This window comes from Rhea pennata, chromosome 2, assembly GCF_028389875.1.
Source record: "Rhea pennata isolate bPtePen1 chromosome 2, bPtePen1.pri, whole genome shotgun sequence".
In the NCBI taxonomy this organism is placed as follows: Eukaryota; Metazoa; Chordata; class Aves; order Rheiformes; family Rheidae; genus Rhea; species Rhea pennata.
Window position 1 is genome coordinate 109,369,716 of NC_084664.1, and position 22,354 is coordinate 109,392,069.

The 22,354-nt window shown below is 37.9% G+C and overlaps 1 protein-coding gene across 1 annotated transcript in view; it reads left to right on the top strand.

Moving 5' to 3' along the window:
* The window catches only part of PIEZO2 (piezo type mechanosensitive ion channel component 2), a 304,603-nt gene that overhangs the window by 195,288 nt on the left and 86,961 nt on the right, over positions 1–22,354 (top strand). The window contains exons 8-15 of the mRNA XM_062570118.1: positions 6,739–6,907; positions 11,132–11,263; positions 12,847–12,885; positions 14,663–14,801; positions 15,215–15,354; positions 17,496–17,732; positions 20,368–20,491; positions 21,978–22,213. Coding sequence (XP_062426102.1) covers positions 6,739–6,907; positions 11,132–11,263; positions 12,847–12,885; positions 14,663–14,801; positions 15,215–15,354; positions 17,496–17,732; positions 20,368–20,491; positions 21,978–22,213 — 1,216 coding nt within the window. The remainder of the gene's footprint in view (positions 1–6,738; positions 6,908–11,131; positions 11,264–12,846; positions 12,886–14,662; positions 14,802–15,214; positions 15,355–17,495; positions 17,733–20,367; positions 20,492–21,977; positions 22,214–22,354) is intronic.

Consider the following 22,354-nt stretch of genomic DNA (forward strand, 5'->3'; position numbering starts at 1 on the left):
CAGATATTTGAAGTATTTGAATGTCTGTAGTTTAGTCATTTAAATGGATGTCCAATTCATCCAACAGCTTCCAGTCGCATAGTCTCAGACAAAATTCCATTATTTGATTACTTTAAAAAAAACAGCTTATGTAGCAAATACTATTTAACATCCTGCTTTAAAGTTGTTAATTCACTTGAGAGCAAAGTGATTTTATTGTGTCTGTTTATATGGTTATTTTTTTCTCCTTGAATTAAGATTTGTGTTGTATTTAGAGTTTTTGCTATAATTCACAACCCTTAAAGTTATCCTTTCTCCTCTACAGCTTCCTGAATTAATGGTTCATAATTTCTCTCTGCCCTCATTATATGGATGATATTAGCCCACAAGGTTTAAATTACTTCTTTTTTTTTCGTGAGGTTTCTCATGCAATGGCCATGTATTTGAAATTAGTTTTCCTTTAAAAGAAAAATCACTGATGTTAAGAAGAGGGTGGGAAATATACCAGGGCTGGTTTTGTCATTGCCAGAAAAGCTTTGATCCAATAGAAGCTATGGAAACCAGGACTTGGTAGAAAAAAAGTACACAGACATCTGCTAAAGAGCTATAGAAATATGACATTAAAAAAAAAAAAAAAAAAAGTTAGAAAAGTTACCCACCAAGCCTTATATTCACTGTGTGTATGCCTGTATTATAGCGTTGTGATAGCAACACTCTAGTTACGGCTGAAGAAAAACACTTCCAGTCTCAGTCTACATTTTCAAATATTTCCAAAAAAGTTATTAACTGCTAAGCTGAAATTTATCATAATTCTTCTCAACCCAAACAACCATTTTTTGTGTTATTGTTAATATGGCAGGATTCCATTCAGGCAGTTCTGAATTATTGAAGTCTGAACCAAAGCAGAGTCTAGGTTTTTAAAGCACTAAAAATGGTTGCAACTCTTTCTGAAGCTTGTATTACTCAGAAATGGATACGTTTAAAAACTTCAGCCCAGCTGGGGACTGAGGTTCATGTCTGCAGTATCTCCCTACCCAGTTGTCTTGCTGTACAGAGGTGAGGGCACGAAGGATCAACTCCTTCTTGGGGGAAACTTCTAAGTAATATGACTTAGGGAAACAAATGCCAATTTTCCCATTCATTCTTCTTGCCCTTAATAAGCCATGTGAGAGCAAATCCCATCTGTCTCTTACCTCTAATTCTGTGGGACGCTGAATGCACTTCACCCGGCTTTCTCTCCTCTTTCCTCCCTGTGCTGTTTCTTAAATGTTGTATCAGCTTGGTGTGCCCTGGAGCATGAGCCCCAGTGTGGTCTGAATCCCCAGGCTGCATCCTAGAGAGTAACAACCTTCTGGGAGGCAAGGCAGGCCTGGAGGTGCTGCCGGGCTGGCCGAGTCCTTTCCAAGAACATATATTTCTTTTGGCGTATAACCAAATGATGTACTTGGGGAGGGGAGGAGAGGATGGCTCACAGGGTTCGCTTGGAAGAGACCTTAAGGATGTGATTTTATGGATCGTGACTTGTGCATAGCTCTGACATCCAAGTACAGAAAACTCAGTGGGATGGCTCATGGGAACGGGGGACTCCTGACATTTAAGAGACCTGCATAGGAATGGTGTTTTCTGTTTGCTAATTTATTTCTTAATTCTTTCCCTTTCTTGCCGCCTATTGTCCCCAGGGCATTTTCAAAATTGACAATGCCTCTTTTAAATTAAAGTTTGAAAAAAGATCACTCTTTGAACATTGTTTAGAGTTGGGAGACTGCACTTTCTGTATTTCGAGTATTCTTCATGAATTTCTGTCTTCATGGTTGGGCCTGTGAAACATGAAGTTTTCGTTTTCTCCCTGTATCTCAGCTCTCTTCTAACCGCCCCCCCTCCCCCGAAAATAAGGGCTGCTTTTCTTTTTTTTCCCCCCTTCAGTGTGGGGATAGTTTCTTCTTTTTGTAAATGAACTCAGTCGTCCCGTTTCCTTACTTTTCTGATCCCATTGGGTCTTTCCCCCCCCCCCCCCCCCCCCCCTTTCTGGTCACTTTTAGCATTGCCATTGTACAGTTCTGCAGTTCAAATGTCAGCTGGGCTTGGTAGTCCCTTCTCCTACCCAGAAGCACAGGCACGACTCCCCTCTCCTTTCACCCGAGGAGGGTAAAGGAAGTAAGGAAGTATGCAATAGAAGATATCCAAATGACATAAAGATTCAAACAGCTCATAAAATATAACTGAAATTCAGAAGTTGTACGAAGATGCATTTCCCAAATCCAACCCAGCACAGAGGAAATCTCTAACGCTGTTGCTGTGAATAGCTGTGAATAGTACTGATACATGTTGGCCCCAGGGACAAGTTCCTGCAATCATAAATACTAAATCAGGAAATGAAGTTCTTGAAGTGGCATGATGCAGACATTTTCTTCAAACTGTAATCTTCATTGCCCTGTTCTGGGTTTAATTTCCAGTTTGCTACCATGTCAAATAGCATTGCAGACTTGCAATGCTAGAGCACTGGGTTTTTTTCATTTTATTAGTCTATGGTAAATCTTTTCCTGAAACAGGAAGCAAGTCCTGTGAAATAATCTTTCCTGCTTAAATCAGTCAGTATTTGTAATGTACATCCAGGTTTACTATGGACAGAAACCAAATGTTAAAATGTTATGTGTGGTAATAGGAATATTTGGATGAAGAAAGATTAAAATAGGTGTAAAAATTCTGAAAATTATGAATTAGCTTTTGTGATTTGATTAATTGTCCACAAAACCTTGTTTATTCATGTTCTAAGCACTTCATTAAAACCACAGTTTATTTTGAATTCTCCATTCCCAAATTTCATCTTCATATTATATTATAGTACAATACAAATCCTGTATAGCAGTATTCATAATTCATGGCAGCATCAGCTGTGTGTGAGAGAGTTAAAAAAAAAAAAAAAAAAAGATTATTAATCCTTACTGGCAGATCTAAGCAGCTGTGGAGGGAGACCATAACTTCCAAGTATTTTCAGGGGTGTAATTACCCACTAAAATCAGTGGTGTAGTACTGCTACAAAATTAGTCCTTCTATTTCCAAATCAATACCACTTCAAAAACAAGCAAACAAACAAACATGCAAACCCTAAAACTACAGTTACTAACCTAAACAAATCAGCATGGTTGGTTGTCTTTAAAAAGAGACTAGCTTTACAATCCGCTTTTCAGGAGTGCCTAAATCCTCCAGTCTGTTCCTCCTTTTATGGAAGTTGTTTCTTTGTAATTAAACCAAATACACCTTACTTAATAAAGATGTGCATTGATGTTGCTTCCCGTGACAAAAGAGAGCACCATCATTTTTGATCTGGGATTTCAAATGTCCTGCCTTTACATCCTATGGAAGCAGTAGCTTCTGCTTCTACAAATGATGTATCATTTCATGCAATTGCTGTACAGATTTCCTTTCTTCTTCCCCCCCTGCAGTTAGCTGGTTGCACTCTGCTTTTTTGGCCCTCTCAGCTTGTAAAAGAATGCTTAAGATTATAAACCAGAAAACTGAGTCCATTAGGAGAACTCTTGCTTCCCTGCTTTCTTTTCTACTGCATTTTAGTAGTAGAAATACTGTTTTAGTAGAAATGCTGTTTTTTTCCCCTGACTTTTTATGAATTAAGAACTTTTAAAAGCCATGTCATAATATTAACATATGCAGTTATTTTATTGATTTAGTCTTATATCTCTGACCAGAATGATTTGTAAGACGTGGTATTTAGAAAAACGTTTGACAAATCTGGATACAGTTTTAAGCTTTTATATGTTTGCCAATGAAGCCGATTAGCCAACTGCAAAACCGGCCAAATTCAGTCACCATACATTGATGCCTGGCTAGAATATATGAGAACTAAACCAAAGCAATGTGTGGACTCATGAGCATTTGCAATTAGTCCATTGGGTTCAGCAGATTCTGACCAGACTGAGAATCCACTGCACTCTCAGGCCCTTCAGAGGAAGAATAATCAATAGGACATAATAAGAGACATTTTCCTGCCACGCTGAATCACTTGATGTCCTCTTTGATTGAAAACACTGAATGAATTTTTTATGTGTAATTACCTGAATAAAGTGTGGTTTGCACATTGCCATGGGTTGGACTGGACTCCTGAGAAAAGCTGTTCTGTGTCTTTTGCTTTTGCTTGGAGAGTCACGTCTGAATCCATACCACCTTGTTGGTTAGCAGAAATTATTTTTGTCATTTTGATGTGCTTTAATGCATACTTACCAGTGCTATATGCAAGGTGATTGCTCTGTCACTACTCTGAATTGCCTTTTTAAGTAATTTTTGTTCCCCATCTCTGAATGACTGAAACAGCTGTAAAACTCTATCAGAATTTCAGCAGTCTCATTGCAAGTTACTTCTGACAGGTTAAAGAAAAAAACTGCAAAATATGAAATGCAATTCCATGTGAATTGAATTTTCTAACACCCCAATTAATTATTATGAAAAATAGAAAACATGAATCCAGGATTTCTCTGTCTGCCTTTGAAGCCTGTCATGTAGTGAGGCTCTCGCTCTCTCTCTTTCCCTCTCTCTCCCTCTCTCTCCATCTTCATCTCCACCCCCTCCTCTTAAGAGTCGGTCATCTTCATGAAGCTCACAAGTACTAAGTGTCATTGGTGTCTCCAATTCTTGATTTTTTTTTTTTGTTTTTTGGAATTGTGCAGCATGCTCACTAGCTACTGGGAAGACAGAAGAGACAAAGCAGTTCCTTAGGAAACGAGGCTAGAAAGTATTTACTTGAGAGAAAGAGAAAAAAGAAAGCTCCATTGTCCTTGGAGTTTTTTGTTTGCTGGTTTTGTGTATTGGTGCTTGAAAATTGTGCATTGTCCAGTTCAGAAAATTTTGGTCTAATGTACCCATAAACAGCTTTCACGTATTTCCTAATTGATGTTAATCTGCCCAAAGGAGCTTGATACAAGATGGAAATGAAGACTGTCATGTGAAATAGAGGTGGAAGGTAGAACTAATAGGAGTTCAACAAACAGTGAGTGGCAAGAATTACAAGTCAGCTGGCAGAGAGAAAATCGGACAAAAAGTGAGATGTTCTGCTATGCTGATAGAAATATGAACAAAATACAATTCAGCATGAATTTCAGTGGAATGGAGCCAAACCATAACACCAGCTCTAAATGTGCTTGGATGCTACGGAAGTTTGAATCTGGGTTGACTCCAAACACAGCTCTGTCAGCTCCTTTAAGTTACAACATTTTAGTTTTTATTCAGGACCCTTTTTTTTTCCTTTCAAACCTTGGATCCACGCAAAAGCTCTAAGAAGTCTTAAAGTTTATAGCCTTTGGCTCATGTTGATGATCAGAATGAGAAGTGAGTGCTGATAAATTGTTTAATAAAATGCTGTAGAGCACTAGTTCTGGCAGCTAATGGCATTATACCCATGCCACTAATCCCCGGTGAATGAAGAGATATTACCTCTCTTTTTAAAAATTCTTTTCACTTTATAACATCTGAAGGGCGCATTTCAGGCAGTACATCTCTGTTGAATATCATACTCATTAGTTCTTTGCGTTCATTCACCCTTTCATGTTGGATCTTTCTGGGTCAGAGAAGTAGTAATCCTCTAGACACTTGCTACTTATGATTAAATGTCCCAATAAAAAAAAAATTTTTTTTCAATGTATTTGTTTTACTCTTTCAGAGTAGCCATAGTTTGGGATTTTTTGCTCTATCAGGAAATAGTTCTCCTTAAACATGGATCGCTTAGAATCAAATCTATTTCTTATAAAAATTGAAAACTCTCAAATGCATTGTGGAAGAAAAAACTTCACCGATAAAACAAAGCAAATTATTTGTAATAAATACTGACATGTGCTACTGATAACTTTATAAAATAGCTTGGAACCCTGTTAAATATTTTACACTGAAAGACCCAGATTAATTATGCCTTCCTACAAGCTTTGTTTCAGGTTCAAAGCACCTAACATCTTGTCTTAAATTAGAAATGCTGTTTTTTTGTTTTTTGGTTTTTTTTTAATTCCTATGGGTTTTTTGAACTCACAGTTTCTTTCTTGATGGAAATACTGTGAGATCTCATTTTTTCCAGAAATTGTCAAATATCTCATATCAGCAGTCTTCATACTGCAAATATATTGATACTAATTTTGCCAAAACCTTTTTCTACCAAAACCTTTTTTGAATCAATGATTTGATCATTCGGAACAATTGTTTCTCTGAATGTTTTCTTTATCTATTTATAAAGGCTCTGAATTCAATGAAGAATGTGTATCATTGTTTGCATAATTAGCACAAGTTATTAATAATACTAGCTAACTTTTTATAGTTTTCGGCACACAGTCTGAAGTGCTGAGAAGTGCTTTACAGCTTTGTCCTGGCAGAGTGAGTGGAATGGTGTTGCACAGCAGTTTACTAAATCATTCTGAAATGTCATGTTACTGTGATTTGCCAAATGGCCTTATGGTCATATTTTCACCCCCCTTATTGCATAGCTCTGGGCCTGCAGGGCTCAGGTCATTTTTAGTTTTTACATTGGACATAGTAGATACAGCAACATTGTACTCCCATTTTATGTATTGAAAACCAAAGGCAAAAAACATTCATTTTCTCTAAGTATTGTAGAATTAAAATATTAATTGCATTTTAGAGAAGATGGCAAATCCTGTTTCTGAGCAGAGCAATCAGTATTGTAGGTAAGTAAAAATCACTGAAACATTAAAAAAAAATGTAAGATTTGCTATTTATTCTCTAACTCCATCTTTTTTATATCCACAGGCTGTTTGGTGTGACTTCTCTTACTCAGACGAACTGTTCAAGCACTTGGATGATCATAAGAAATCAAGAATTACACTGGTATCACCATGCTAATCCAATCTTACTGCTGGTGATGTACTACACCCTTGCAACTCTTATCCGCCTTTGGCTACAAGAGCCTGTTGTAGTGGTAATTTCCTTTTCTTTTCTCAACTATAAAGTGAAAGACAACACAGAGCAAACTTTCCTCATTAACACTAATGACTTGGAGGCTGGCTGAGGCTTGCTAACTGCAAACATTCAGGAAAACTAAGGCAAATAGAGAAGATACCGGCTGGTATCGTGAGTTCAGTCTTTCTCATGAGTGTCTTCGCAAGTCTGATCTTGCAGCTTTTACATGAATATTCTTCTAAAAGTCAGTGGGACTATTTATGTAAGGACTACAATGCCTAAGCTGTAACATTTTCATTTGGAAAGCCGGCATTAATATGTATTGCCATAGGTGTTATCAAAGGCAAGGCTAATGCCCAGGGCTTGTTGCCTGGCAGGACTGAGCTAAAACACAGGCCGGCACAGGTTGCTGTGAAACAGGACAAAGATTTGTAATTTTGTCACAGGTATAGCAGTGTTTTCTAGAAACCTTTGCTCCTGAATCTGTATGCTTGAGAGAAAATCAGTTTTCATTTAGAGCAAGGGCGAAAGGAGACAAAAAGTAAATTTTTACTTCTTACTATTTCAGAGGAAAGTAAGAACCCAAATGTACCTTTAAATCTTAGAAACCTTCACGTGAGAGTGACGGAGCGCTGGACCAGGTTGCCCAGAGAGGTTGTGGAGTCTCCCTCTCTGGAGATCTTCAAGGCCCGCCTGGATGCAGCCCTGTCTAACATGCTCTAGGTGACCCTGCTGAGCGGGGAGGTTGGAGCAGATGATCTCCAGAGGTCCCTTCCAACCTTACTGATTCTATGGTTCTGTGAAACCAGAGGTATAGAAAAGGATGATCCTAAGCTTTATTTATTTTAATCTTTTGATTCTCTGAGGCTAGACATGGCTTTTAGAGTTCAGGTTTAGCAGTGCTGTGTACAACAGTGCAAGTACTCAGGACTGAGCTGTGAATTAGAGAGGTTTGCAGAAACAAAAAGTTTAAGGTTTTCATATTTTAAGGATGCGTCTTCATACAATGGATAATGTAATATTTAGCATTTAAAATGCAGACAAAATACATCACCTCTGAATCTTGATGTCTGATATTTGGGTTTTGCATATATTAAACTTCATAATAAATGTGAATGATGCCAGAACTGCCAATTTGAGTTATTAAAAAATCATGTCTCAAATCTCCAGAAATCTTAAGACTGGCTTTTTCAAAATCACAGGGCTTTAAAGGATTGTGGTCCAATGCCCTCTGGCACTGGATTATTTTAGGATCTTTTTTCTTATTATTTTCTCTGCAGCTGCAGCAGCTGGAAACTTGATTTTTTTTCTTTCCTGAAATGAAAACTGAGATTTTCAGATAATAATACGATTTTAGCACTGGGGCTGTAACTAAAACTTCACATCTCACAAACTTTGTAGTAAAACCATGTGAAGTGCTCACAGAGGAATAACCGCATGTGAAACGCAGTTAATGAGAGCTGTGTGATCTCAGCATCTTCTGGGAATTCATTTCCAGGACCTGGATTCTTTTCATGCAATTTGTCACTGTCTTAAAGTTTGTTGCCAGGTTTGTTAGTTACTCTCAGTGGAGAAAAATGGGCCTGTGTGTCTCAGAAGAAGGTGAATCCCGCCAGAGCCTCTGCGGGCTATAGAGGATGATAGGGGACTTGCCCACGCTTCCTTCTTTCAGTTGACACACGTTGCCTGAGGTGGAGCTTCCAATAAGACACTGAAATCAGTCTCTGAGAAATGGAAACACCTCAGATTAGAGGTGGTTTCCAAGCAGCATTTAGGGTTAAGCTGGAGTGAATAACATCAAAGAGTGTTAATTTAAAAACAGATAGTGTCTCTTAAAGCCACAGCTACATGAAAGGCAACGCAAAGTCTGCATCTCTCGGAAACTTAAGGTGCCAAGGGAATGATGCTTCTCTATACCAGGAAATAGAGACTGTTAACAGGCCTATACATGCATTAATGCTTCTTTTTGATGCAGAGAATGTAGTGCTGCAAGAATCTGTCTTTAGAAAGAGACATTGAGATTTTCAAAATTTATCATCTTTTACATAATTTTTCTTTATGCCCTTCTCTCTCTCCTTCTCTCTTTATATATATGTGTATATATATATGTATATATTGTCTTTCCTTTAGTGGTGATCAGGAATTAATACTTCTTACTAGCTTTCTCCTGGTAAACTACATTCTTAATTGTTGTTTAAATCCAGAAATAATTGTATCCAAGGTTTCACTGAAGTAAGATTTTTGGCTTGAGAATTTGCAGTGCATTTGGTTCATTACTAAGTATATAACATGCCTTTGCAATCCCCTGTGTTTTCAAAGTTATACTGTGTTTGTGATCTCACCATTTACCTACCTATAAAGGGATGGATGACAAAGATGGTATGCCACATGCTGTTTAATGTGAAACAGTTGTTCTCAGTTTATTGCTGTCTTGTACAATAGCAACTCTCTCCCTAGGAAATTTATGCAAAAGTATCTTTTGAACAAAACTGGTTTTAGGGCACACTTTGTTCAGAATTTAAACATATTTGCTACATTAAGCTAAAGAAATAGCTTTTCTTATTCAGTTTAAAAAATGTATATAAGCCAAGTGTAATATTAGAGTGGCAGGCTTTAAAATCAGATTGTGAGACTGTGTGGACCTGGCATGCTTTCCTTCTTACGTGAATTGCGTTTTGGAGTCCTTCCGCAGATGAAATTCCCACTAGATTTCACCAAGAGCTGTCTCTGAAACCAGCACCCTTGAGATTGTCTTTGAATACTGCAGCTGCTGTACAATGCTAAAAGAAAACACTGCACTGATCAAATCCAATTCCCACAACCTTCCTTCATCTGTCAGCTTCTCCAACCCTCTAATCATCTGTTGATTCTCTGCCAGACCCTCTCCAGATTTTCTAAGTCTCTTGAACTGAAGGGACCAGAACTGCACAGTATTATGAGTATGGTCTAACATCTGCCCTCTAGAGCAGAAAAATCACATCCTTTGATCTTCTGGCTGTACTTTTGCTGATGCAGCCCAGGACACATTTGCCTTCATTGCTGCAAGGGCGCACTGCTGGCTCATGTTCAGCATGCTGCGCACCAGGACTCCCAGGGCCTTTTCCATGGGCTGCTCCCAGTCTGTTCCCAACCTTTACTGCTGTGTGGGGTTATTCTGTCCCAGATGAAATATCTTCGTTAAACCTTCTGCAATTCTTGTTGTCTCAAATATTCCAGCCTATCAAGATAACTCAGTACAGTGGCTTGGTCTTCCGACCTTTCTACCTCTCCTCCAAGTTCACTGTCCTCCACAAACTTTGTGTGGGTGCATTCAATTCCATCATCCAGACAGTTTTGAAGATGTTAAATAGTATCAGACCTAGTGTGAATCCCTGAGAAACTCCACTCATGACTGACTACCAGTTTAACTTTGAGCTACTAAGCACCACCCTTTGAGCTCAACTGTCCAGTCAGTTCTCCACCCATCTTGTGGTCCCTCTATCCAGTCCAGATCTTACTGGCTTGTTAGCGAGGAAGTTTTGGGAAACTGTGTCAAGTTAGATGAAATCCACAGCTCTCCCTTCATCCAGTGAGTGAGCTGTTTCAGCACAGAAAGCAATTAGATTGGTCAAGCATGCTTCACTCTTGGTAAGTTTATGTTGTCTTTTTCCAGTCATCTTCTTGTCCTTCATGTGAGTATGAGCAAACACAGGTATTTTCAGGGCTCAGAGGCAAGACCAGATGAGCCTAGATGGGCAACCAGCGTTGACTGTAGTATTAGATATCGAGACACGGAATAGTGCATTAGGTTAGCCTTTAATGATAGTTACATGTAGTCAAGAGGTTTTGAGCTTTTCTTTCTAATTCTTCAGTTTAATGAAGTACAATTGTCTTCTCACATATAGATGGTGGAAGAGAGTAAATTTTCTTTCAATGCCCTGTCTTGAATATTAAACATCTGTATAATAGCTTATGGTACAATTGTACAGTAAATTAGGATCTGTAAATCCGTGTAATTCTGGTATCCTGTAACTATCAGGAAACATCTTTATACTGATGGACTAGCATTTATAGAATAGCTCTGTCATAATTTCTGAAAATGTGATCTCAGTAAAAGTCATCCATCATAGCTATAATATACTAAACAGTGATGTTTCAGTGACACACTTTAGAAAGGGAACATCAATTGGGGGAAAATTTAAATTCCTCTTATAAGAATGTTATGTAGAGGATTATAACTAGTCGTGTAACTTGCGTTATTTAGGAAATGCCTGAGGAAGAGAAATCCGGTAGCAGAGAAGATGACAAAGAAACAGCCTGCAGCCCAGCTCCGATGACAGCAGAGAGAAGACGTAGTCTGTGGTATGCAAGCCACTACACAACTGATGAGAGAAAAGTAAGGCTGGAGGGAGAAGATTCTCTGCTTTAAATGTGTTTCAAGCCTTCAGTTAATTTTACCAAAGTTACTTTGAAATTAATGGAAGCACCTTAATATAGGCCTTAACTAAGAGGACGTGCATGTGTGATTACATAAATCTGGTTTAACATCAAGGCTGTGTGGTAGGGCAGGAAATTTATTCTGTAAAACCTAGTAAAAAAAAAAGAAAAGAAAGGAAAGAAAAGAAAATAAAATAAAAAGTGACCCAGTGCAAGGAAGTAAAAGTAGAACGTGCTGTATAGTTTTAGCTTCTAAGTCTAATACATTTTGGGACATACCTTTACACAAAACAGCTGGAAAGTCTGTTGGGGAGCTACACCCCAATGTAAAGTTTTCATCTGCCTTGTAATTACTGATTACCACCCTCCTTGGTGAAGAGGAACCGCCAGCTCACCTTCCTTCAGGCATACTGGTGCCCTTGTTGGATGCCGATGTCAGGGTAGGGAAGATCTCCTATAAATTGTCAGATTTCAATCCATGGCAACTGCAATGCAAAATTTCATTTGATTAGTTGCAGTCAAATTTGGTGTATATAAATATTTGTTTGTGCCACATATAGTCAAGCCCCAAGAACTCTGTCATAATAGTAGTAAAAGAGGTAGCAAATAAATTAATTGACTCTAACAAAACAAAACCAAAAAATTATTACATTTTTCAATTCAGCTGTCTAAGTGGAAATTTTAAGTGTTCAGTTTAGTATCTTCAATAGCTATTATAGAAAAACTAGAGAATGCATGCACTGAAAATATTCCTGGAAATCTCCTGTAGACAAAAAATTGTAGTGGTGTAATCAATACAATGATACAGAAGAGGAATGTGGGACTTTTAACACACTTCAGGATACTATTGATATAAGACTTTTCTCCTGTGAATCATAAATCTTTAGAAAAACTTCTCACCAACTTCAGTGGAAGGTGCTCTTGGAAAGATAAAACTGCTGTAGCTCTTGATTATCCTTTAGTGCACTTTCTAAACACACAAAAATTACTAGTGTTACTTCATTTTCTGGCGATCGCTCAGCATTTATCACTCGGCCTTGGATAAAAACAATAACTTTTGTTCAGTGAAGAATAGTTTAAATTGATGAAAAGGATAATACTAATAATTAGAAATGTAAGTATCACATTTTGTATTTGTATAAGCATTTTATTAGTAGTTTTATAATTAGAGCAATTCTAATGATCATTTAAAAACTTAGTTTTTAAGCATTGGATCATTAGAAAGCAATTAATCAGCATAGTGCCATACTGATTAATTCTTTGAGCTAGTACCTAAAATTTCAATACAGCATTCTCAGTTTTGATTTAGAATTCGCAGGAACATATAGTAGAGTCATGTCAATGCTTGTGGTATACTAAATATCATTTTATGGAGCACAGAGTACAATTCTGCTGGCTTTTCAAGAATTCTTTCTGAATTCCTTAATGCAAACCTTCTGCAAAAGTTAGCAAATACGCATGCCTGTATTCAGAAAGTTAGACTTATTAATGCTTGAGCCATGCTTCTTCTTTAATAATTTGTCCTTGCATTGCTTTTTGCAGCTTCTGTCAATGACCCAAGATGAATACAAGCCATCGGATGTTAGTATACTACTAGTCTTTGTAATTTTGTAATCCTTTTCAATGTATATAAATATGAATTCCACTGATATATAAAGTATAAGCTTAGCTGACAGTTTGAAAACCTCTGTATTTTGCTTGGTCTGTCTTTTACTTTATAATTGATTATCTCAAATTGTCTTTTGCTTCCTTAATAAGTACACTGAGAACGCACTAATTACCCCTAAACTTGATCATTTGAAATTGCACTATTGTGGTAGTAGTACCAACTGGCAAACGATCTTTGCTATTTCATTGGGTTTAAATAAGATACCAAATATGCTTTCTAATGCAAGCCACCTTGATTTAGCTTCTTTGCTGTATTTTTTTCTTTCATTCTTGTTGAAATGCTGAGGCCCTTAAAAAATGGCTGACAACACATACGAGTTTAATCTACAAATTACAGAAGAGGCAGATCTCAGTGTGAATGGACAGCAACGGGTCCGTTTATCCGGATTGCTAGGAATCCGAGCGGATTCCGAAAGCAGAAACACTCCCTCGGTTCCATTCCACAGAGGAATGGAGATGCGGATGAATTTGGGGAACAGCTGTAACCAAACCTAAATGTGCTCCACAGCCTGTGTTTGGTATGACTGAACATAACCCAGATGCTGTTCTGCTGAAATAGAGTCTGAATCAGTGCATAGTTTCTCTGGGCAAAATATACTCCTATCTCAGCCTTAACAGAAGTCAGTCTACGGCATGTACTGCCATCAGTAATCCATTGCATGTGGATATCAGCCAATATGAGAAATACTTATGACGATTACTGCTGGAGCTCTAATCTGAACAAGTGTATGCAATTCAAAAAAGAAAAAAAAATGCAGGGATGCTGAATTGGTACTAACAAGTGACATAAATGCTGAACAATCAATAACAATAATTACAACAACTGATTTTATCAACTACAGCAACTGTACATCTCTCCAGTAATAATTTAAAATGGAAAGTCAGTTATGACCATTATTTTCATACCTACTGGAAATTAATTAAATGTGAACTAAAGTCTGAAAATCTTCACATCTTAGTTAGCCATAAGAAGGAGGATGAATTTGAGGCTACAAATTTGAACTTCAGCCAGCCTGATTAGCCAGGAGATCCTGATACTTTCCCAACTTGACTGTAAACTGCCAGTTTAGCCTGGGAAAGTCAGGACGTCGGAGTAGGGGCTCACTGAATTATTTGTGCACTGAGCCATGTAGTTGACCTTAGCCTTCCTCGCTTGTGGATGTGTTAACTTACTTATTCCACCTTTAAACTGTTTTTTCTTTCCATTTTATTTCATAGGTGAGACATGCCAAGAGCATGTAGTCAGCTACCATGGCTCAGCTGACGGTGATAATTTTTGCTTGTGTGTCCACACTTTTGTTATTTATCAGATTGCCTGTCTGTAAATTGAAGTGCTGTCTAATGCAATGTGTAGTTATAGGAATTTGAAAAAACTTTGAAATCTTTTAAAGGAGATAGGTGCAGAAGCTCAAAGAAGCAGCAGCATTTTACAGTTTGTTAAAGAATTTCACTGAAACCAATTTGCAATTTTATTGATATTGCATAAAAAGTTCCCAAAAATAATTTTGGAAGCAGTTACATGCTACTTTTGCATGCAACATGACTGTAAAAGTATCAGCTTCTTTGGAAGGAGCCAACTGTAGTTACTCATTTAAGGTTAGAAAACCAACACTAGTGAAGCAGGGAGATGGGGGTTTCATTCTCATAAGAGCTGCCCTAAATGCGGTGCCTCTCTCCGATGTTCTGGCAGGTTTTGCTGGTAACAGTGAATGGGAACCCTGTTGACTATCACACCATCCACCCCACACTTCCACTAGAAAATGGTCCAGCCAAAGCAGACATGTACTCAACACCACAGTACAAATGGGAGCCTTCGGATGACATGTCAGGTAGTGAAAAGAATTGCCTGGGAATTATCCCTAGTTCCATATTTTATTATTCTTTCTCTCATCTCACTGCCTCCCACATTTATTTCATTTTATTAAGCTCCTTGGCCTGCTGAAATTTAAATAATTGCTGTCGCCTGGTAATGATGGCTGACCACTTGGCAACTTTGTAAATGGGGCTGCAGGCATATACTGTCCAACATACTTTGCCTTTTGCCTGTCAACACAGTGATCGTAGGTCTTGTGTTGCTTTACTGTGCTCAAAAGTAATTTTTCTTTGGCTCCCATCTTGGGCTGGCTGTCGCTGTAGCGGTACTATCAGTTAAATCATTCTAGGCATGCTTACCTGGAGAGAGTGCATATACTACCTTTAGATCAGTATGAATTGCAAATAAGAGTTTCTTTTTTCTCCTTAGAAAAGGAAGAGGAGGAGCAAGAGGAAGAGGAAGAGGAAGTTGCTCAGGAGGAAAAAGAAAATGTTAAATTACATGCCATGGTTTCTGTGTTCCAATTTATCATGAAACAAAGTTACATTTGTGCTCTGATAGCTATGATGGTAAGTACTGGCAACAAAAACCAATGTGTTCTCAATATTTTCCTGGGTTTAACCTGGTCTGTTGATTTTCACTTAGTGTTTGCATCAGGGTTATACAACATCAGCATGCATCATTTTGGTTCCCTTTTACATTATTAATACGTAATTCTCAAGCCTGTTATAGATCTATAAATAGGGCAACACGCAGGGTTCTGGGTAAAGCATCACATTTCCTGGACTGGAAACCTTATGTTTGTTATCTTTTGAACGTCAGAAAACCACTGAGTTTTCTATCAGTTCCTAAGCTTTTGTATGAGCAGGTTTGTCATGCTTCTGCTCCAGTCGGAAATTTGTCTGCAAACGTAAAGCATTTCATGCTCGTCTAGTAAATTTAAGTATATAATTTCTTTTGAAATTCAATATTGTTTCAATATCCATATAGTTTCTATATCATTTTGAACTGAAGCATGCATACAGTTTACTCTCTTGAGAGAAAAAGATCTATAAACCCTGATCTATATTGACACAGAAAGGTCTCAAGGCAAATACAACTTTGTGCTAAGCAAGATTTTGCTATTATATTACTTACCACCTACATTTTTTCTTTCATTTTGTTGTTTGCTTTTAAGCCCACTGGATGCAAATACCTGGAGTTACACTGTAGCTAGTTTTCATCACGATAATTAGTTCTCTGCTTTTTCTCCCAATACAGGCTTTGGTTTTACTGTTTTGGAAAGGTTTCAACTGTGATGCAATTTACCATAAAGTTTCTTGGCCCAATTTTGCATTAAAAAATGGTAAAACGGATTAGTTTGGCTGCGATTTGTTTGCATATAGTAAAAAGAAAATACACGTAGGCAGGTTTTTTTGGTTTCAAACTTTATTTGCTGTCCTTTAGCAGGAAACGTTTCTCATTGTAGACTAAATAAAACAACTCTGTGTAGAATCTGGATCTGACTTGATGCATTTTGAGACACTGGCAAGTGGTTATTTTCTTACTACCGCAATACCTCTTTTTCTTATTTTTTTAAGCTTGCATGGTTCACATGCTTTGCATTTCCTTTTTAGTTCATTTCCAGGCTTATCTCTGTCAATAGCAAAGGTGGAGATGTTTTTAAAGGCCCTTCTTCTAGTATAACATTGAGACACTACTAGATTTTTCCATAGTGAAATACCCCCATTTTAAATGACCTTAGCCAAATTCATTTGTGAATTCTTTATTCGTGTGATATGATTCAACTTATACCAAATTCAATTTGCAGCATAGCTAAACAGATCTCAGTGAGTGTTAATTTCTTATATGTCAACAGAAGAGTAGCATTTTAATATTTTTCACATACCCTAAAGGTTACCATTTCCAGAAGGGCTGACTAACCTGATTACAATATTAATGTTTTGTACTTTTCTATTTAAATTAAAAGGGAAATTAAGACAGTCTATTGACAGGTATTCCTGTCAATAATACCTGTATTTGGTATTCCATTATACCAAAATAGAGCTGAATTTTACCCTAAATTGATAACATGATATGAATAATAAAATAACCACTTTAAAAAGCAATACATTTCCTCAAGTGTATAATAGATAAGTCTTCAGTAACTGATTTCTGCAAGCTGTACAAAACATTTGATAGTTGTGAGTACAGGAAGCCAACTAACATGCTTAGTGCAGACTAAATGATCATCAGATTAGGAGCGCAAATACCAATGTTTTCCATTTTAAACTGATTCCACAAAAGCAAGAACAATATGGAGTCAACATCATTTTCTGCGTCTGGTGAAGGCCTTGAACGTGAGTAGCTATTGAACGTGCCCTTGCTATTGCCACTCTGAATTCTTTGCTGCTAGTTTTGCAAGGAGGTCTTGTGGGCCCAAAAATCAGTCTGTATTTTCCATCTCGGTTAGTCTGCTTACAGGCCTTACCAACGTGCAATTAATGTACAAAAAAAGGTTCATCCTCAGCTCTGGATGTCTTAAGAATCCATTTTCAGCATGTTTTCCAGGGGGTTTGTTGTAGCTGACCTGATTAATACAGGTGGGAGTTTTATGACAATGAAAATATGTGCTAGGTAGAGACACTTAAAGTTTGACTGGCAATATGTGGCAATGCTGTTCCTGAGTGAACCTATGTACATTTTCCTTCCTCTTTTCTCTCACCACAAGGCTTGGAGTATCACATATCACAGCTGGTTGACTTTTGTGTTATTGATCTGGTCTTGCACACTGTGGATGATTCGGGACCGAAGGAAATATGCCATGATCAGTTCACCATTCATGGTTTTCTATGGAAATTTACTACTAACATTGCAGTATATATGGAGTATTGAGCTCAGGAATGATGAGCTTCCTGAAGTATCAGGATTTTTAGAAAGAAAGGAACCTGGGGAATTGGCCTCTAAGGTATGTGTTATGAACAGCTGAGATTTTTTTATGAAGACTGTAAAATATATTGTGATGAAAAATGTGGAGCTCTTGGCATTTCTTAAGAACGAATCCTCAGTATTCAGTATGGCCATGTTCAGCAGCAGTTCTACAATGAAAGATAAGTAATTTAAAAAATGTTGTTGCAAAAGTTGTTTCTGGTTCATAAATCTAGTATGAAAACAAGTGTTTCAAATGTATTTGGAAACTGTCACGATAATTCTGCAGAGAATTCTTAGTGAGTGGAAGATTGCTCACTTGTTCGGATCTATAAAATGGATGTGAAACTATATGTGATTTGATATGTTGGATTAATTTTTATCCTCTTAGCCCTCTCCTCTGGTAACTGAGAATGTGGTGTCTCAGCTACTTGTGAATCCTTCAGCACTGATATCACACGCAGAATACTCTGGCCTTCAAAACCGTAAACCCTACACCTGCGTGGTCAATGGCAAAATACGCCCTGGTTATAGTGAGAGCCAAGCAGGGACTGTATGAAGCTATGAACACAAAGCTCAAATAAGTGTAGGCAGCTGAATAAACACTTTGCAGTTTTAGCATATTCAGTTACCCATGGGATGTCAGGTCTGTCTTTGAATATGATGAGAAATGTAACTGTGGTGTCACTGAAATTACTAATAGTACTTACTCCCTTATGATCTGACACAAGCATCAGTATGTGATTGTAGCTGAACTTTGGTTCTTTACTCTTACATCTGAAGCAGCAAGAGCTGGAATCCATTTCAGGTCACAAACAACAGGGTTTGCTGATCTCAATGCATGATTTTTTTTTCTTTTGAATTCTTGAAAGTCCTACAAAATGGCTTATAAGTTTGGCAGGCTTGCTTCTGGGGGTTGGAATGAGCATAAATAGGAATCAGTTTCCTAGAGCAGCCAAGAGGGGCATCTTAGAGTGCATCTGGTTGGCACTGCTCCCCTTGAGCTAAGAGTATCACTTCCCTTGTGCCTCCTAATTTCCAATTAAGGTGATCCTGCTACTGATTTTCCTGGTTGGCATTGCCCTTTGGGTAACCACTTCTGGATCCTTAATGCATTTGAAAATCAGTGAACACTGTATTATTTCTCCCATAGAAGAGCTAGGTTAGTAAGAGAGCTAGATCTCAAGGAGTTCTGCAAGGTACATTTCACATTTTCTCTCAATGACTATGTGAGTCTCCAAAAAGTTTTAACTGTCTTAGTATAGTGTCATCTTAGTATAGTCTCTGTTTAGCTATATCATCAAATGTCTTATCTAAAACTAACTGGTGTCAAGAAATGAAACTGTTGTGCATATATGATGAGATAGTCACACCTATGAAACTAACAGAAGACATCTGCTGTTTTTTTAGGCTGAATATAATGCACTCTGTAAAATTAAGTAAAGATTGAATACTGTGTGCTGCAAGGAAAGAAAGAGCCAAAGCAATATACTATAATTCTCTCTGCATAATTTTCCACATGCTTTGAATGTGTGTCGTGGTCTGAAAAAGAAATAAAATGGATGCTGTGAAAAGTGAACTAAAAGCATTTCTTTAATCTACAGCCCTTCAAAACTTGTCTTAGACCCAGCTGTGGCTCTGGAAATGCCAAGAGCAATGAGACAGAGCTTCTTGCGGCAGAACAAATCTGTGCTTTACAATGTCAGAGGTTTGTGTAGCAAAAGCCAGAGCTTAGGGAGGTATCTGAAAGAGCTGCGACGATTCACACAAGCTGAGGATCTTCTGTGGCAGCCCAGCCTTAGCCACAGTGCCTGTGAAAACAGCTGTCACTAGCCTAGGATCTCGCCTTCCCCCAGGAAACGTGCAAGTTTGATGAAAAGCAAAAGAGAACTCTGTGCATTACACTATTGGCCTTGTCTGTGTATTGTATTGTATTGTGTACAAACTACTTGGCTCTTACATGTTTCCTATTTGAGATTTTGTTCTTTTAGTTTATAAAGTAGTGAAATCATCCCTTTTCTGCACTGCTGAACTCAAGGGAAACACGCAGAAATGCATTCTTCATTAAAGAGATTATTTATTTCTAAGGTGTCCTACTGTTATCGAATAAATCATCTCCTAGAGCTCTTTCATAACATAAAGACACATAAAGAAATTTTTGATTTTTAAATTAACTGCATTTAGGCACCTAAAGTACCAAAGCTCTTATATCAAAAGAGTTAGGATTTACCAAACCCTAATAATGACAAGACGCTCACTAGCTGTGCTTGTTCCCTGCAGAAAAGGAAAAAAAGAACAAAAAAGGACAGATGGGAGTTATACTGATCAAAGCATAATCAAGAAATCCTTAAATTTTTAAGACAGGAAGAATAAACTGAATGGAACAGGTTAGAATAGAACCTAGTAGGTAAATACATCTCAGAAAAGATGCAGACTAAAAGTTAATACTCCTATGAAAAGTGCAAATAAAACCAAGTTGGTTTTAACGCAGGGTTTCCTAAATGACTTAACTTCCACAAATATGTACTTTAACACTGATGCCATCATTGCCATTCTTTGGTGGACAGAGAAAACAATAGCATAAAAAGTTCCTGAAAATACATTTTTTCAATAGCAGGAAATGGGATATACAATTAGTCTGTGTCTCCTGTTTTTGTTTTGATTTTTGTTTGCAGATTCTTTTCACGATTACTTTCTGGCTACTGCTTAGGCAACACCTCACAGAGCAGAAAGCACTTCGGCTAAAAGAAGCTACTTTATCTGAGGTTAAAGTTGGAAGTGAAGAAAATGAAGAAAAAGGTAAAGTCACATCAGATTTAGTGGATTTCTTCAGTTGTGACAGAAATTCCAGTTACTACTTTTCTTAATGCTGAAAGCAATTAACAAGGCATTTTTTGTCAGCTGAACAAGATACTACAAAATCCCTGTGCAACTAATCTCTCAGGTGATACAAAAATAAAAACTTTGAACTTCAGCAAATACAAATGAGAATTTGCTTTACAGTTGAACCTCAAAAAGTGCAAGATAAATTAAATGACTCATCTGAGAAATGCATTGGAACTTTCAAATAATCAAATTTATTCCTATGTCCCGATCCCTATGTCCTATGTCCAGACCAGCAGATGAATTGCCATAGGAGTTTAAGAATAGGAGAAAAGTGTTTAAACAGGAAAAATCAGTTGCTAAGTTCTTTAGAAGTTGTGCTTTGTACTTAAGCACTTGTACAAGAACAGAGGTGGTTAGAGGTTATACCTCTAATTTCAGTATGAGAGTAAAAACCTAACAGTGAAGGTGACTATTACAGTTTAACCTCATCTAACAGCCCACTGCCTGTTCCCTCCTTTGCTGCTGGGCACCTGCTCCCCCAATCCTTTCTGCCTCCCTTTGGATTCTGGGCTGAAGCAGTCCCACTCACTGACACGGCACAGCCCAGAAAAAAAATGGTGTAGTTTCCTCTTGGATCGTTTGGCTTAATAAAACATCTGATCGGGGCTGTGCTAGGACGGGAAAGAGCAAAGAAAGAGCCTGGGAAGAGGAGGAGCAAGGGGGACGAGGGGGACAAAGGAATGGGCAACCCTTTTGGTGGCTGTTATCTGGATATCTGCTCATGTGTGTTCTTGAGGGGACACCCACCCTCCCCTCCATGAGCCTTGCAAGGCTCATAACTAGGGAAACCTGGCCTCTTCAGAGGGCAGAAGTAGTTTGCCTTTTCTTCAGTGGCTGAGGCACAGCAGGAGAAAGTAGAAACGTGGAAGTTTCTTTGAAAACAGCAGTGTTAGTGCAGCATTTATATTTTTTAAGCTTGTTTGGTTTTATGTTAATGTTTTCTCTTGCTTGTGGGTTTTTGGAGGAAACCACAGTATTCTCTTAAGGACATTTATCCCTCTAAACTCAGGATCAGGGATTTTTTGGCAGCAGCGATGGTTTCTTCGTTTTCCAGTTTAAAAGGTTTCTTTCCTGGGATTACAGGTATTACCATGGATATTGTCTTGACCATGATCCAATATACAGCCTTTAGGCAATAATTTTTCACGATAGCTCCCTGATTGTCAGATGAAGTGTAGAATCATGCCTGGTAGGGCCACAGAGCAATGTGCTGTATGGCGCTGGGAGCAGGCGGAGGTTTGTATCATGCTAAAATTCTTTTGCTTGTTCTGGAGGCATGTAAATGATTCAGACTTGCTGTGAACATTGTGCTTAAGTTTCTGTGCTATGCACAGAACTTCTACCTTACATCCATTTCATGGATGTAAAGGGGGCCAAATGTGACACTGTGTCTTTGCAGGAGAGGAATTGCAAGAGGGAGAAGTGGCAGAAGAAGAGCAGGAGGAGGAGGAAGAGGATGATGATGATGAACAGGATATTATGAAAGTCCTGGGGAAGCTGGTGATGGCTATGTTCATCAAATACTGGATTTACGTCTGTGGGGGCATGTTCTTCTTCGTCAGCTTTGAGGGTAGAATTGTCATGTACAAAATCATCTATATGGTACTGTTCCTGTTCTGTGTGGCCCTCTATCAGGTAAGTGAAAATGATTTAGACTAAATTTTGTCCTTGAGTACAAGGGTTCATACCTTTAACTTGGCAGTTAAGTAGCTCAGAACAAACTTCATGGATAGTGTATTTGTTCTTTCATGAGATACAACATGATAGTAATAAGAG